The sequence below is a fragment of the Musca autumnalis genome, unplaced genomic scaffold (assembly GCF_047663935.1).
Source record: "Musca autumnalis isolate F117 unplaced genomic scaffold, ASM4766393v1 scaffold_2, whole genome shotgun sequence".
NCBI lineage: Eukaryota > Metazoa > Arthropoda > Insecta > Diptera > Muscidae > Musca > Musca autumnalis.
Genome location: NW_027411755.1, coordinates 183593995 through 183608785, shown reverse-complemented (window position 1 = coordinate 183608785; position 14791 = coordinate 183593995). Strand labels below are relative to the sequence as shown.

Here is a 14791-nt window from a genome sequence, read left to right as displayed (position 1 = left end):
TATTGAAAAATATTTTTTTTATAAAATCCAGGATTATTGAAAAATATTTTTTTATAAAATCCAGGATTATTGAAAAATATTTTTTTATAAAATCCACGATTATTGAAAAATATTTTTTTATAAAATCCACGATTATTGAAAAATATTTTTTTATAAAATCCACGATTATTGAAAAATATTTTTTTATAAAATCCACGATTATTGAAAAATATTTATTTTTTATAAAATCCACGATTATTGAAAAATATTTATTTTTCATAAAATCCACGATTATTAAAAAATATATTTATTTTTTATAAAATCAACGATTATTGAAAAATATTTTTTTATAATATCCAGGATTATTGAAAATTATTTTTTTATAAAATCCAGGATTATTGAAAAATATTTTTTTATAAAATCCAGGATTATTGAAAAATATTTTTTTATAAAATCCAGGATTATTGAAAAATATTTTTTTTTAAATCCACGATTATTGAAAAATATTTTTTTATAAAATCCACGATTATTGAAAAATATTTTTCTATAAAATTTACGATTTTTGAAAAATATTTTTTTGTAAAATCCACGATTATTGAAAATAATTCTTTATGAAATCCACGATTATTGAAAACTATTTTTTTATGAAATCCACGACTATTGAAAACTATTTTTTTATAAAATCCACGACTATTGAAAACTATTTTTTTATAAAATCCACGATTATTGAAAAATGTTTTATTATAAAATCCACGACTATTGAAAACTATTTTTTTATAAAATCCACGACTATTGAAAACTATTTTTTTATAAAATCCACGATTATTGAAAAATGTTTTATTATAAAATCCACGATTATTTAAAAATATTTTTTATAAAATCCACGATTATTGGAAAATATTTTTTTTTAATTCCACGATTATTGAAAAATATTTTTTTTTAATTCCACGATTATTGAAAAATATTTTTTTATAAAATCCACGATTATTGGAAAATATTTTTTTTTTAATTCCACGATTATTGAAAAATATTTTTTTTTTTTAAAAATCAACGATTATTGAAAAATATTTTTTAAAAATCCACGTTTACTGAAAAATATTTTTTATCGCGATTTGAAATTTTTTAAAAATGTCTTCTTGAAAAATGTCTTCAAACTACAAATCTTCTTATTGTTGTAATGCTTGCACATTACTATTGCTAGCTGCTTGGCTTTAGTTCATTTCGACGCAAAACTAAAACAAAAAACACATTAAAACGAAAAAAACCAAAATCGAAAAAGGACGATGTCGTTTGGGCCCGCTCCATTAAACCAGAGCAAAAGGGGTAGAGCTCTGATGATTATGGTGATGGTGGCAAGAGCTATTCTATTTTGTCTATGACTATAGCAGACTAGTCAGTCATTCACCATCTAGACAGCCATAGTATCCAACATCATTTTGCTAGAGATGACGAAGAACAGCTTGCGCTGGCTGGCTGGCAGACAAGTAACCTCAACCTTATCATGAAGTATCTTCATCTGTATGTCGGTGTGTGAGTGTGTCTTAAAGAGTCATTCATGTGTGACAAATTGCTACATACATGAAAAGTGCAGTGCAGTACAGAATCTAAAGTTGAAACCAATATGGGAGGCCATTTGTTTTGGTTTGTTTTTCTTCCTCTTCTCGTTTTAGTCTTTTTAGCTATCATTTTTGGGATGTTTATGATTTTATCTGTAAATTTTTTTCTGCAGATGCAATTTACGTGCTAAAATTTACTAAAGATTTTATGTGATGAGGATTTTTTCTTAATAGTTTTTAAAGATAAGAGATTTTAATTAATCGGTAGAGAAAGAAATTAGACATTTTTTCTGTAATTCAGCAAAGCCGAGCTGAATTTGAAGATTTTATAAGGAAACATTTGTTAAGGGGAACAAATGTAGGAAAGCTTCAATTCAGCTAAGCTGAATTAGTTTTTTGAAGGTAAGTGTGTTATAAATATTAGTTGAATTAGGTTTTTGAATACAAAGTTTCAATTCAATTCAAAAACTGTAGTTTAAGACCGCTTGCAATAAGATTTGTGCAATTCAACTTAGCTAAATTGGGGTTTTAAAGACAAATATAGAACAGAACGGTTTTACGGTTTACGTTTTTTTTATATAAAAACTTTTTTATAAAAACTTTAATTCAGCATAACTGATTTTAATCTTTCAGAAGAATTCGCCAATTTAGCTTAGCTGAATTAGGATTTAAAGGCAAATGGGTAATAAAATGTGCTGAATATGTTTTTAATACAACTACTTTAATTTAGTTCATAAAGTTTTAATAATTCATGAGAATTCTTCAATTCAGCTTAGCTGAATTAGGGTTTGAAAGGCAAATGGGTGAATTAGGATTTGAAAGACAATGGTAAAAATGTGCTGAATATGTTTTTTAATACAAGGTCTTTAATTTAGTTCATATAGTTTTAATACTTCATGATAATTCTTCAATTCTACATTGCTGAATTGAATTTTTTAAGGAAAATTCTCAATTCAGCTTAGCTGAATTGGGTTTTTATCACAAACTGTTTATTTCAACTTATGTCGTGTTCATTTTTTATAAAAATTCTTCAATTCAACATAAGTGAATTGGTTTTTTTAGGATCAAAATATTTAATAAACCTCAACTAAATAAATATTTTAATCCCAGACTTCATTTTAACAACGTTTGCAAGATATGTGGAATTCACCTAAGTTGAATTAGGTTTTTAAAGGCGAATGTGTTGAATATGTTCCCTAAAAATTCTTCAATTCAGCTTAGTCTGAATAAGAATTTATAAAACAAAATGTTCAATTCAGCTCAGCTGAATAGAGGTTTCAATTCGAAAACTACAGCTAAGGATCGTTTGCAATATGAGATTTGTAATTCAGCTGAATTAGAATTAATTCAGCTTCTCGCCTTCATAAGAATCCTGCACGATTTTTAAATAATAAAATACGCAATTTTTTAATGATTATTTTTTTTAATCCACAATCCCCAAAAATACACAATTTTTGAAAGATATTCGCTTAAATCCAAGATTTTAATTTTTTTTTTAATTTACGGGCTTTGAAAAATAAATGGAAATCCACGATTATTGTTAAAATATTTAAAAAAAAATCCACAAGTTTTGCAAAAAAATATTTTTAAAAGAACACATTATTTTTAAAAAAGGCCACGGGTTTTTTTTTTTAATCAAAGGTTTTTGAAAATAAATGGAAGTCCACGATTATTGAAAAACTATGTTTGTATAAAATTCACAAATGTTTAAAAATATTTTGTATAAAATCTACGATTATTGAAAAATATTTTTTTATAATATCGACGATTATTATTATTTTTTAAAAAATATTTTTAAAAAAAAATAGGCTTTATTGAAAAATAGTTTTTTTAAAAAATTCACGATTATTGAAAAATATTTCTTTAAAAAATCCAGGATTATTGAAGAATATTTTTGAAAATGTCCACAATTATTGAAAAATATTTTTGAAAATATCCACGATTGTTAAAAAATATTTTTTAAAAAAATCCACGATTATTGAAAAATATTTTTGAAAATATCCACGATTGTTAAAAAATATTTTTTATTAAAAAATTCACGATTGTTGAAAAATATCCAAGATTATTGAAAAATATTTTTAAATCCACGATTTAAAAATTAAATTAAATTATTGAAAAACTGTTTTTATTTTAATCCACAGTTATTGAAAAATAATTTTTATCTTGGACTCTACGATTATGAAAAATATTTAAAAAAAATCCAAAATTATTTTTCAAATTGAAGATTTTTTAACAATATTTTAATAAAAAATACGTGATTATTGAAAAATATTTTTGACAAATCCGAGATTATTGAAAAATAATTATTTCCACAATTATAAAAAATATTTTTTTAATTCCACGATTATTGAATAATATTGATCCTTCTAAATTTTAAGAAAACCCAAAAAATATCCACAATTATTGTAAAATTATAATAAAAAATCGACGATTATTGTATAATATTTTTGAAAAAATCCTGTTTTTTTATATTTTAAAAATCGACAATTTTTAAAAAATAACTTCTTAAGAAATCCAAGACTTTTGATTCACTATTATAAAAAAATTTAAAGAAATACACGATTTTAGAAAAAAATTATATCCACGATTTTTGAAAACATTTGTTTTAAATCCTTTATATAAAAAATCTTTAAGAAATAAAATATTTTTAAAAAATAAATAAAAAACAAGTTTTTTGAAAAATATTGATTGAAAATATTTTTTTAAAAAATTCACGATATTGAAAATATTTTTTATTAAAAAATTTACAATTGTTAAAAAATATCCAATTTTTAAATCCACTACTATTTTTTTAAAATAAACGATTATTGAAAAATAATTTTTATTTTAGAATCCACGATTATGAAAAATATTTTTTAAAAGAATCCAAAAGAATCCAATTTAACAATATTTTTTAAAAAATCCGTGATTATTTAAAAATATTTTTAAAAATAATAATATAATATAATATTGAATAATATTGTTCCATCTAAATTTAAAGAAAATCCACAATTATTGTAAAGTCATAATAAAAAAATCGACGATTATTATTAATTTAAAAATCCACAATTTAAAAAAAAAAAAAAACTTTTTAAAAAATTCGCGACTTTTTAAAAATATTTTTTTAAATCCAATTTTTTTGAAAAATATTTTTTTAGATGCATGATTTTTAAAAAATATAACATGATTTTAAAAATATTTAACAAATATTTTTTAAAATAATTAACGATTTTTGAACATTTTTTTTCTAGATTTTTTAAACAATTTGTTAAAAAATCCATAATTTTTTAAATCTAAGTTTTTTAAAAAGTCCACGATTTTTGAAAAATATTTTTTTTAAATCAAGGATTTTTAAAAAAAAAAATATTTTTTTTAAATCCATGACTTTTGAACAATATTTTTAAAAAAATCCACTATTTTGAATTTTTTTTAAATTTAAGATTTTTCAAAAAATCCACGATTTTTATATAATTTTTTTTTAAAAACCCACGATTTTTGAAAAATATTTTTTTTTAAATATCCACGATTATTGAAAAACATTTTTTTTAAATCCATGATTTGTGAAAATTAGTTTTTTTTTAATCCACAATTTTTGAAAATTGGATTTTTTGGAAAATAAATTTATTGAAAAATGCACAATTTTTGAAAAATATTTTCGTAAAAAATCCACGATTTAATAAAAATTGTTTAAAAACCAAGCTTTTCGAAAAACAATTTTGGATAAAATCCAAGCTTTTTGAAAACAAAAAAAAAGGATAAAATCCAAGCTTTTAAAAGAAAATTGAATAAAATCCACGATTGTTGAAAAATATTTTCTTTAAATCCGGTATTATTGCAAAATATTTTTTTAAAACCAGGATTATTGAAAAATATTTTTTTTAAATCCACGATTATTGAAAAATATTTTTTTCTAAATACACGATTATTGAAAAATAATTTTTATTTAAGAATCCAAGATTATAAAAAATATTTTTTTAAAAAAAATCCAAAATGATTGAAAAATATTTTTTGTAATCTACGATTATTGAAAAATAATTTTTATTTTGGAATCCAAGATTATGAAACATATTTTTTAAACACAGGATTATTGAAAAATATATTTTTTTAAAAATTCACGATTATTGAAAAATATCCAAAATTATTGAAAAATAATTTTTATTTTGGAATCCACAATTATGAAAAATATTTTTTTTTTTAAATCCAAAATTTGTTTTTTTGTTATTGTTGAACGGATAAATTTTTCAATTTGACGAAATGTTGAAAAATATTTTTTTAATCCACGATTATTGAAAAATATTTTTTTTTAAATCCACCATTATTGAAAAATATTTTTTAAACACAGGATTATTTAAAAATATATATTTTTAAAAATCCACGATTATTGAAAAATATTTTTTTAAATCCATTATTATTAAAAAATATTTTTTTTTTTAAATCCACGATTATTGAAAAATATGTTTTTTAAAACAATCCACGATTATTGAAAAATATTTTTTAAAAAATCAACGATTATGTTTACAAAAATCCACGATATGTATAGAGTTTCAGCTCAGCTAAATGGAGATTTTAATGCAAAAACATCAATAAAAAGCCTTTTCGAAAAGATTTATGCAATTCAGCTAAGCTGAATCGGGGTTTATTATACAATTAATTTCCAACAAATTCTTCGTAAACTTTATCTCGCGTTTTCTTATCCAACAATTTGTGATTCTTTTTTCCAAAATCATTTTAGTGTTTCTTCATTATCATTCTGAATTTCCTGCCTGATAAGTTCTACATTTCCCCTTCATCATTAAATTGTAATTTACAGAGTAATAAAAATCACACACACTTCAGAGTCATAAATGAATTCTTTTTTATTGTCGTTTGGAAATAAACTTAGACAAAGACCTGGTCATCGGCTTCATCATTATCACCATCATACTATCATCATCATACTTCCATTACCTTCTTGCCTTACCTTTCCTGCTAATGAACATTTAAGATATGACATTCTAATGAAAATTCAAAATGAAGCGATAAACATGCTCCAAGTTCTATGGCCTCTAAACAACAACAACATGAAAAAGAAGAAGAAGAACAAAAACCCAATAAATTCCAGTAATGGCCATTGATTTAGAGGTAGATAGGCATTTGGCTTGTCTCTAAGTCACAAAAATAAAAACCAGTAGCGCCCCAGACATTGAACGCTTTAAGAAGAGAAAATCTTTACACAGTAGCCCGCCCGGTCATAAAGACGAGCAACAATTATGCAAAACCGATGTATGTATGTACATATGTTGATATGTTGGGATTCCGGTTGCTTCTTCATTTGTCCAGTAGCATTTTACAAGTGGATAGCTGTGTGTGTATGTGTCTACATTACGCATACAAAGTACTCTTGATTGCAAAGCCAACCATTCTGCCAAGCAATAAAGACACCATGATTACAGCCCAACAAGCCAGATTTTTTTTTTTTTTTTTGGTTCTGTCTATGCAATTGTCTTGCTGGAGGGGGGCAAGACCTGTTAAGCTGCAAGCCAGGCCTTAAACTTAACCAATTATATGACTCTGTGCTTAACTATTAACGACGCCAAAATTGTCGATTCATAATTTTCACATAGACGACACATTGCGCAGTTATGGCGCCATTCCGCGTAGCATAGAGCAAAAGACGCACATATGGCCGACCGTATGACCACAATATTGGAAAGACATAATCATTTGGAAACATTGACATGAAATATAAACGGCGGGACTATTGGAGCAAAAAAAGAACAAAAACACAACAGGGACGACCAACAAAAATGTTAACATTGTGGAACGAACGGAAGACACAAACAATTAGCTATTGCAACTTGTTGCATTACTGGCCAATGAATGTGTCAGCAGCTATTTTTGGGATATTATTAATAACTGAAGTGAAGTTTTTTTATTATAGCCGAGCTTTAATATACAAAAAACGTCGACTAAGCATAGCTAAATCGTGTCTAACACAAATTCAGCTAGCTGACTAAGATATACAATGGGGCTTAGAAGATTCTTCTTTGATAAATGTTCCTTTCATGTTAGCTGAATTAGGTCAGTTATGCAAAAAAACTTGCATTTAACTTTATAAATTATTTTTGTGTTCAATTATCCTCAATTCAGCTAGCTGAATTAGATTTTTTGTACCAAAAACATCAATTCAGCTAGCTGAATTAGGCTTCTTGTAACAAAAACATCGATTAAACTAGCTAAATTAGGTTTCATGTACCAAAAACATTAATTCAGCTAGCTGAATTAGGATTTTTTTGTACTAAAAACAGCAATTCAGCTAGCTGAATTATAATTTTCTTGTACTAAAACAGCAATTCAGCTAGTTGAATTACGTTTCTTTTTACCAAAACATCAATTCAGCTACTGAATTAGGTTTTTTATACCAAAAACATCAATTCAGCTAGCTGAATTAGGCTTTTTGTAATAAACAACATCAATTCAGCTTGCTGAATTATGTTTTTTGTATGAAAAAATCAATTCAGCTAGCTGAATTAGGGGTTTTGTAGCAAAAACATCAATTTAGCTGACTGAAATAGGATTTGTGTATCAAAAACTTCAATTCAGCACGATGAATTAGGGGTTTTGTACCAAAAATATCAATTTAGCTAAATAAGTACAATTTCTTGCACCACAAACATCAATTCAGCTAACTGAATTGGGTTTTTGTACCATTACCATCAACTCAGCTAGCTGCTAGATAGGTCATTTAGGTAGAAACTTGATTTTAACATATTAAATAAGGTTTTTTGTTAAAAAAATTTTCAATTAAAATCGCTGAATTAGTTTTTTTTCACTTGTAAAAAAAATATCCCTTCAGCTGGCTGAATTAGATTTTTTTTTACCAAGACATCAATTCATCTAACTGAATTAGGTTTTTTGTACCAAAAACATCAATTCAGCTAGCTGAATTAGGGTTTTTGTACTAAAAACAGCAATTCAGCACGCTGAATTAGGTTTTTTTGTACCAAAACATCAATTCGGCTAACTAAATAAATTTCTTGTACCACAAACATCAATTCAGCTAACTGAATTGGGTTTTTGTACCATTAACATCAACTCAGCTAGCTGAATAAGGCTTTTTTCTACCAAAAACATTAATTCAGCTAGCTGAATTAAGTATTTTATACAAATAGTTGAAATTCAGCTAGCTGAATTATGTTTTTTGTACCAAAAATTTTAGTTCAGCTAATTCAGTTGTATAATTGCACAATTTAAAAAAGTTGATCGATGAAGTTAAATCAATTCAGCTAGCTGAATCAGACATACAATAGATCTACTCCCACTTAAAGGTAATTTAATCATATTATTGACGACATTTTGTCAATTCAGCTAGCTGAATTAGACATGCAATATATTTACTACAATTTAAATTTTTTCTTCAATCATTGATAAACTCAGCTTAGCTGAATTAAATTTTTATTAGACTTTTAGTGCGTTTCTGTAATAGAAATTGTCCCAACTCATTTTTTTTAAATAATTGATAAATTCAGCTCAGCTGAATTGAGTAATTTATGTTATAAAATTAGTTAATATTTTATACAAATAACTTCAATTCAGTTTGCTGAATTAAGTATTTTATACAAATAAGTTAAATTCAGCTAGCTGAATTAAGTATTTCATACAAATAAGTTACATTCAGCTAGCTGAATTTGTATTTTATAAAACTTACTAAAATTCAGCTAGCTGAATTAAGTATTTTTTTGTAAATAATTTAAATTCACCTAGCTGAATTAAGTATTTTATACAAGTAACTTAAATTCAGCTTGCTGAATTAAATTATGTAAACAAGTAACTTAAATTCAGCTAGGTAAATAAGGTATTTAATACAAATAACATAAATTCAGCTAGCTAAATTTAGTACATTATACAAATTACTTAAATTCATCCCTCTGAATTAAGTTTGTTTACAACTTACGTAAATTCAAATAGCTGAATTAAGTTTTTTATACTAACAACATAACTGAATTAAGTATTTTATACAAAATTGCATAAATTCAGTTAGCTGAATTGGTTATTTTATACAAATTACTTAGATTCAGCTATATGAATTAAGTATTTTACCCAAATAACTTAAATTCAGCTGGCTGAATTGAGTATTTTTTACAAATAGTTTAAATTCAGCTAGCTGAATTAGGTATTCTATACAAAAACCCTACATTCAGCCAGCTGAATTAAGAATTTAATGCAAAAAACTCAAATTCAGCAAGCTGAATTAAGTAGTTTTTACAAATAGTTTAAATTCAGCTAGCTGAATTAGGTATTCTATACCAAAACCCTACCTTCAGCCAGCTGAATTAAGAATTTAATGCAAAACACTCAAATTCAGCAAGCTGAATTAAGTATTTTTTACAAATGGTTTAAATTCAGCTAGCTGAATTAGGTATTCTATGCAAAAACCCTACATTCAGCTAGCTGAATTAAGAATTTAATGCAAAAAACTCAAATTCAGCAAGCTGAATTAAGTATGTTACACAAATAAATTAAATTCAGCATTCCATAAGTTTTTTTCTATATAAATTGCCTGAAGACACATTTTTTTAATAAATTACTAATCCCTAATCCTTCTTCTTTTTCCTTCCAGGCCGAACTGCATTTGGACCATTCAATACTTGTGCCATCTATGGGCTTAGGACCACATCCAGCAGCAGCACCACCCCCGCCACAACATCAGCCTTTACCACCCAGCATGCTGAAGCATCGTGGCGATCAGCAGCCGCAGCAGCTGGTCGACATTCCAACAACGAAAAAGACCAAAGGTTTAGATGAGGCTTCCGCCGCCTATCAGCTGGAATATCAACATTATCAATCGCTAATGTATGCCCATTGTGCACAACAGCAGCGAATGGCTGCGGCGGGGCAAATGTCTGCCTTTCGGCCATGGCCTCAGCCGAAAACATTTATGCATGCGGCCTATAATGCCGCTGCGGTGGCAGCTTTATCTACCCTACCATATTTGAGTCAAGAACCACCTGTCCTCCAGAATCCCGAACGTGTTGTGCGTAGTACCGATCGTGAACGTTTTGAGAGAACGTATCAACCAAATGTGGCATTGGCGCCGCGGAAAACACACTTGGCCCAAGAAAGGGAAAAGGAGCAGCGAGAGCTGCGTGAAAGGGAGCGCATGGAAAGAGAGCGTGAATTGGAAAGGGAGCGCATGCGTGAGAGGGAGCGATCACGAGAACGTGAAAGGGAGTATGAGCGAGAAAGAGAGTTGAGAGAGAGGAAATTACAACAACAAATTAAGCAGCAGCACCACCAGCAACAGCAGCAACAACAACCTTCCCCCCAAACCCAGGTTTCCAGTTTGTGCGGTGATGTACCCACAGACATACAAATCAAGCAGGAACGTGCCCCCACACCCAATGAAATGAGTAATAGCAGTCCCACACCACCCACGCCCCCGCCTCTTAATAACCATCATCATCATCATCCTCACCACAACCCCAACCACCCACATCATATGATGCAGCATCCGGCGCAGGATGATGAGCGACGCAGCAACAGCTCTAGCAGCTGTCCTCATCCAAATCATCCACGAACGCCTTCCGAAAATCAAGATGATGATACAAATACCTGCAATCCATTAATGTCACCCTTGTCATTGGGTCGTTCCAAGGGTGTGATGGGTGGTCATTTGGGCCACTTGGATGCACAAAGACGTCTGTCGCTGCAAAACTCCTGCAATTCTTCAAATTCATCGTTATCTGCCTCCTCAACCTCAAATGCTGGGGTCATAGCTGCCTCCGCCACCACACCACCTGCCCAAAAAGTTACGCAGCAGCATGTGGCAGGGGGAAAGCTATGTGGAAACTCTAACGCCGCCTCCTCCTCATCATCATCGTCCTCATCCTCAACAGCAGTAGCAGCAACCTCAGCCCAAAGCTATATGAGACAATCACCTTCGCCAAATCGGCGCTGTAACAGTGCCTCTTGTACAAATTCTCGTAGTCCCGAAGAGTTTGGTGGTTCCAATGAGATAACCTCCTCAACATCACCCATGCCTCAGCAACAGCATCACAATGCACAAAACATTATTGCCACAGTTAATCACCACAGCAAATTGCTGCCCTCGTCATCAACATTTGGTGCTAATAGCAGCAGGAGTGGCGGTGGCGTTAGCGGTGTTGGCGCCCAACTGCTGAACCACAACGAAATGCCAGGTCGTATACGCATCAGTAAAAATTTATTAAATCAAAATAATATTATACGCTCTCCCACTCCGCCAATGCATCAGCTAGCCACCAATCCGGCAGTGAGTGGTGCAACAGCATCTGGACATCACCAACAGCACCATCCGCAGCAGCACCATCACCACCACCAGCAATATGAATACTATAAACATAATTCACGCTTTTATGGGCCGCAGCAACAACAACACCCGCAACATAGGCAGCAATGTCATCAAAGTCCCCAACCACAACAACAACAGCAAACAAATCACCAGCATAATTCGCCATCACAGTCTTCCAATGCCAGCCCAGCCACAGTTGCATCAGCAGCATCAGGTGGTCTCAATCTAACCACCAATGCAACAAGCAGCACTGGCAGCAGCGGCAATATGGCCTCGCCAGCAACAAGCGGCAGCCAAGACAATAGCCAAAATTGCATTAAACCTCCAGCCCATCACATGAGAATGCAGACAGGAGGCCACATGGGGTCCGGAGCAGCGGCGTTTATGCAACATGCCTCACAACTCGGCGGCACCCATCATGCTCCTCATCATCACCAGCAATTGCAGCATCAAAGTTCCCAGCAACCACAGCACACCCACCCTCACCACAACTTTGCCAATGGCCGTCGTCTGCCATTGGTGGCCATGAATTCTGAATTTGAGTTGTCCACAGACACCGATGACGAAAGTGTCAACGATGGTGAACCGGATAGCAGTAACTCTTTGACACCCTGGGAATTGGCCATTGAGGCATTGCGTGACTCACGACCCAAAGAACGAGAGCGTCTGCTGAATATGTTGCAGCGTATGCTCAATGAAAATCAACATTATCGGCTGCAGAACCAGCAGCTAAAGGAGTTGATTGTGGAACGCAATGAACAGATCAGTAAACTGCAGTCGGAGCTGCAACACTGTCAAAGGCAATTAAGTTTGCTGCAATTGGGCCAGCAGCCGAGTAATGCAGCAGCAAACACAATGGCGCCCAACGGTGGTGGTGGTGGTGGCAGTGGCTCCAATGGCCTAATAACCAAAGCTTTACGCAAAGAAACCCTTGATGATCAGCAGCAGCTAATGTTAAGAGTACCTCTCAAAAAATCTCAAAGAAGAGAACCTGAATCCTTTGAGAGTATGAGAGAAGAGAGAACTCACAGGCGTAGTTGTAGCCGAGAACGTGAGGACCTGGTCCAGCAGCAGCAACAGGAGGAGGAAGAAAAAAGCTTTCAATCTTGCCTAAAAGAAATCAAGCGGGAGCTAAGTGAATCAATGGAAGAAGATGAGGAAGTGGAGGAGGATGAGCCAGGAAATAGAGCAATTTGTGAAAGGGAGAACCAAAGACAGGCCTCTGCATCACCTAGTGACAGATCAAGGGAAAACATGGAAAGCTGCCAAACAAGAGATGGCGGGCATTTAAATGAAGAAAGACATAAAGCTGGTGACTCAGAGTCCGAACACGAAGAAGACGAGGAGGAGGGGGAGGAAGAGAAAAAGGCCCTCTCCCAAAGTTTTAGAGAACGATCTCAAAGTAATGATAGCTTAAAGCGTAGACTAATGGACAGTGATGATGAGGAAGATGAAAACGAAGACGATCATCCCCAAAGAGGGAAACGGGCTGCTTTACATGATGATGATGATGATTCCAGGCACCAAAGTGGACGAGAAGACAATGACGCGGAGGAGGAAGAAGAAGAATGCGATGGAGAGAGTGATAAGGAAGCCCATGATGATGAGGTGGAGGAGCGGAAGCATCACTCCAGAGTCCAGGCACCCCACAGTAATGCCATTAATACACCACCCACAGCCACAACACCCCACTCACCAGATTCTGCTGCCACTGCGGGCCAGTTATTTGACAGCAGCAATAGTAGTGATGAGTCTTCGATGAAAAAAGCTCAAATGTCAGCCTCCAATGCTTTGGCCAAAATGAATTCAGAAATCAATGATGAAGAGGAGGAGGGGGAGGATGATGAGGAAGGAGAAGATAACCCAGATAATGAGCGTGAAGAGAACAGGCAAAATCTAGTGGTGGAAGATAAACAGCACCCTAAACAAAAAGACAATGATGAGGGAGATGACGAAGAGGAGGAGGATGAAGAAGAAGAGATGGAAGAAGATTCCCAAAACTCTTTGCGCAGAAGCCACAGTCAAAACAGCTCTGATAATGAGGAAGATGAAGGAACACCAGCACCACAGCAACAACAATTGCGTTTTCGACTGGAAAAGAACGCCACAACAATAACAACAAATACTTCCAATCACCACTTACACAGCAACAACAACTCCACTACCACGGTTGTGTTGGCCACCAAGGCTAGCAAAAAATTAACTCCAACAACGAATAATGATATAAAAATCAAACAGGAATATCTATAATATAATAATAATAAAATAATTAAATAAAATAGTTACAAAAACAACAACAACCACAAACTGAAAATGTGCCGATATACATGTAGTATGAGTGTTTTAGTAATTAAGCTCCTCTACTCATTCTCTTTCATCATCACCTCACCTTCCTCTAACACTCTCTCACTCTCTAAAAAAGCACTACAGAAAACAGAACTTTTTTTAATAAAGCAAAACAAAAACAAAAACAAAGACAAACTTTTGAAAACTTTTTAGATTTCTAAGTTTTGAGAATCCCCCCCACAACAAAAACAAAAAAACAAAAGCTTTAACTTTGTAAGACAGTTGACGTTTTTTCTAATTTTTCTAAATGCCGAAGAGAACAGAGAAAATGAAAACTCCCTCCAATGCTATAAACACTCTCTCCCTTTCACTTTCACTCTCTCCCCCCTCTCTGGACATAACTTGAGCATAAATTTCTGTGTATAAACTTTTTTTCCTGATTTAAACAATTTTTGCCAAGCTTTAAAGCTTTGCTTTTGCCAAAGCTTTGCCAAAACCTCCCTCTACCACCAAAACAAACAACAAGAAGAGAAACCAAATCAATAACTCCATTTTTTGATTTTCTTCTCTTTCGTTTATCTTCTTAGACATTTAAGTACAAAAATAAAACAAATTTAAATCGTTAAATAACAACAACAAAAAACCACATTTGTTTACAAAACAAACAAAAAAGCTCTTTATA

At 31.4% G+C, this 14791-nt stretch overlaps 1 protein-coding gene across 13 annotated transcripts in view; it reads left to right on the top strand.

Annotated features, from left to right (window-relative positions):
* The window catches only part of Snoo (Sno oncogene), a 589115-nt gene extending 574744 nt beyond the window's left edge, over positions 1–14371 (top strand). For all 13 annotated transcript variants that reach the window (XM_073965728.1, XM_073965727.1, XM_073965724.1 and 10 more), the window contains one exon: positions 10114–14371. In XM_073965728.1, coding sequence (XP_073821829.1) covers positions 10114–14073 — 3960 coding nt within the window. In that variant the 3' untranslated portion in view covers positions 14074–14371. The remainder of the gene's footprint in view (positions 1–10113) is intronic.
* Positions 14372–14791: the final 420 nt, after the last annotated feature.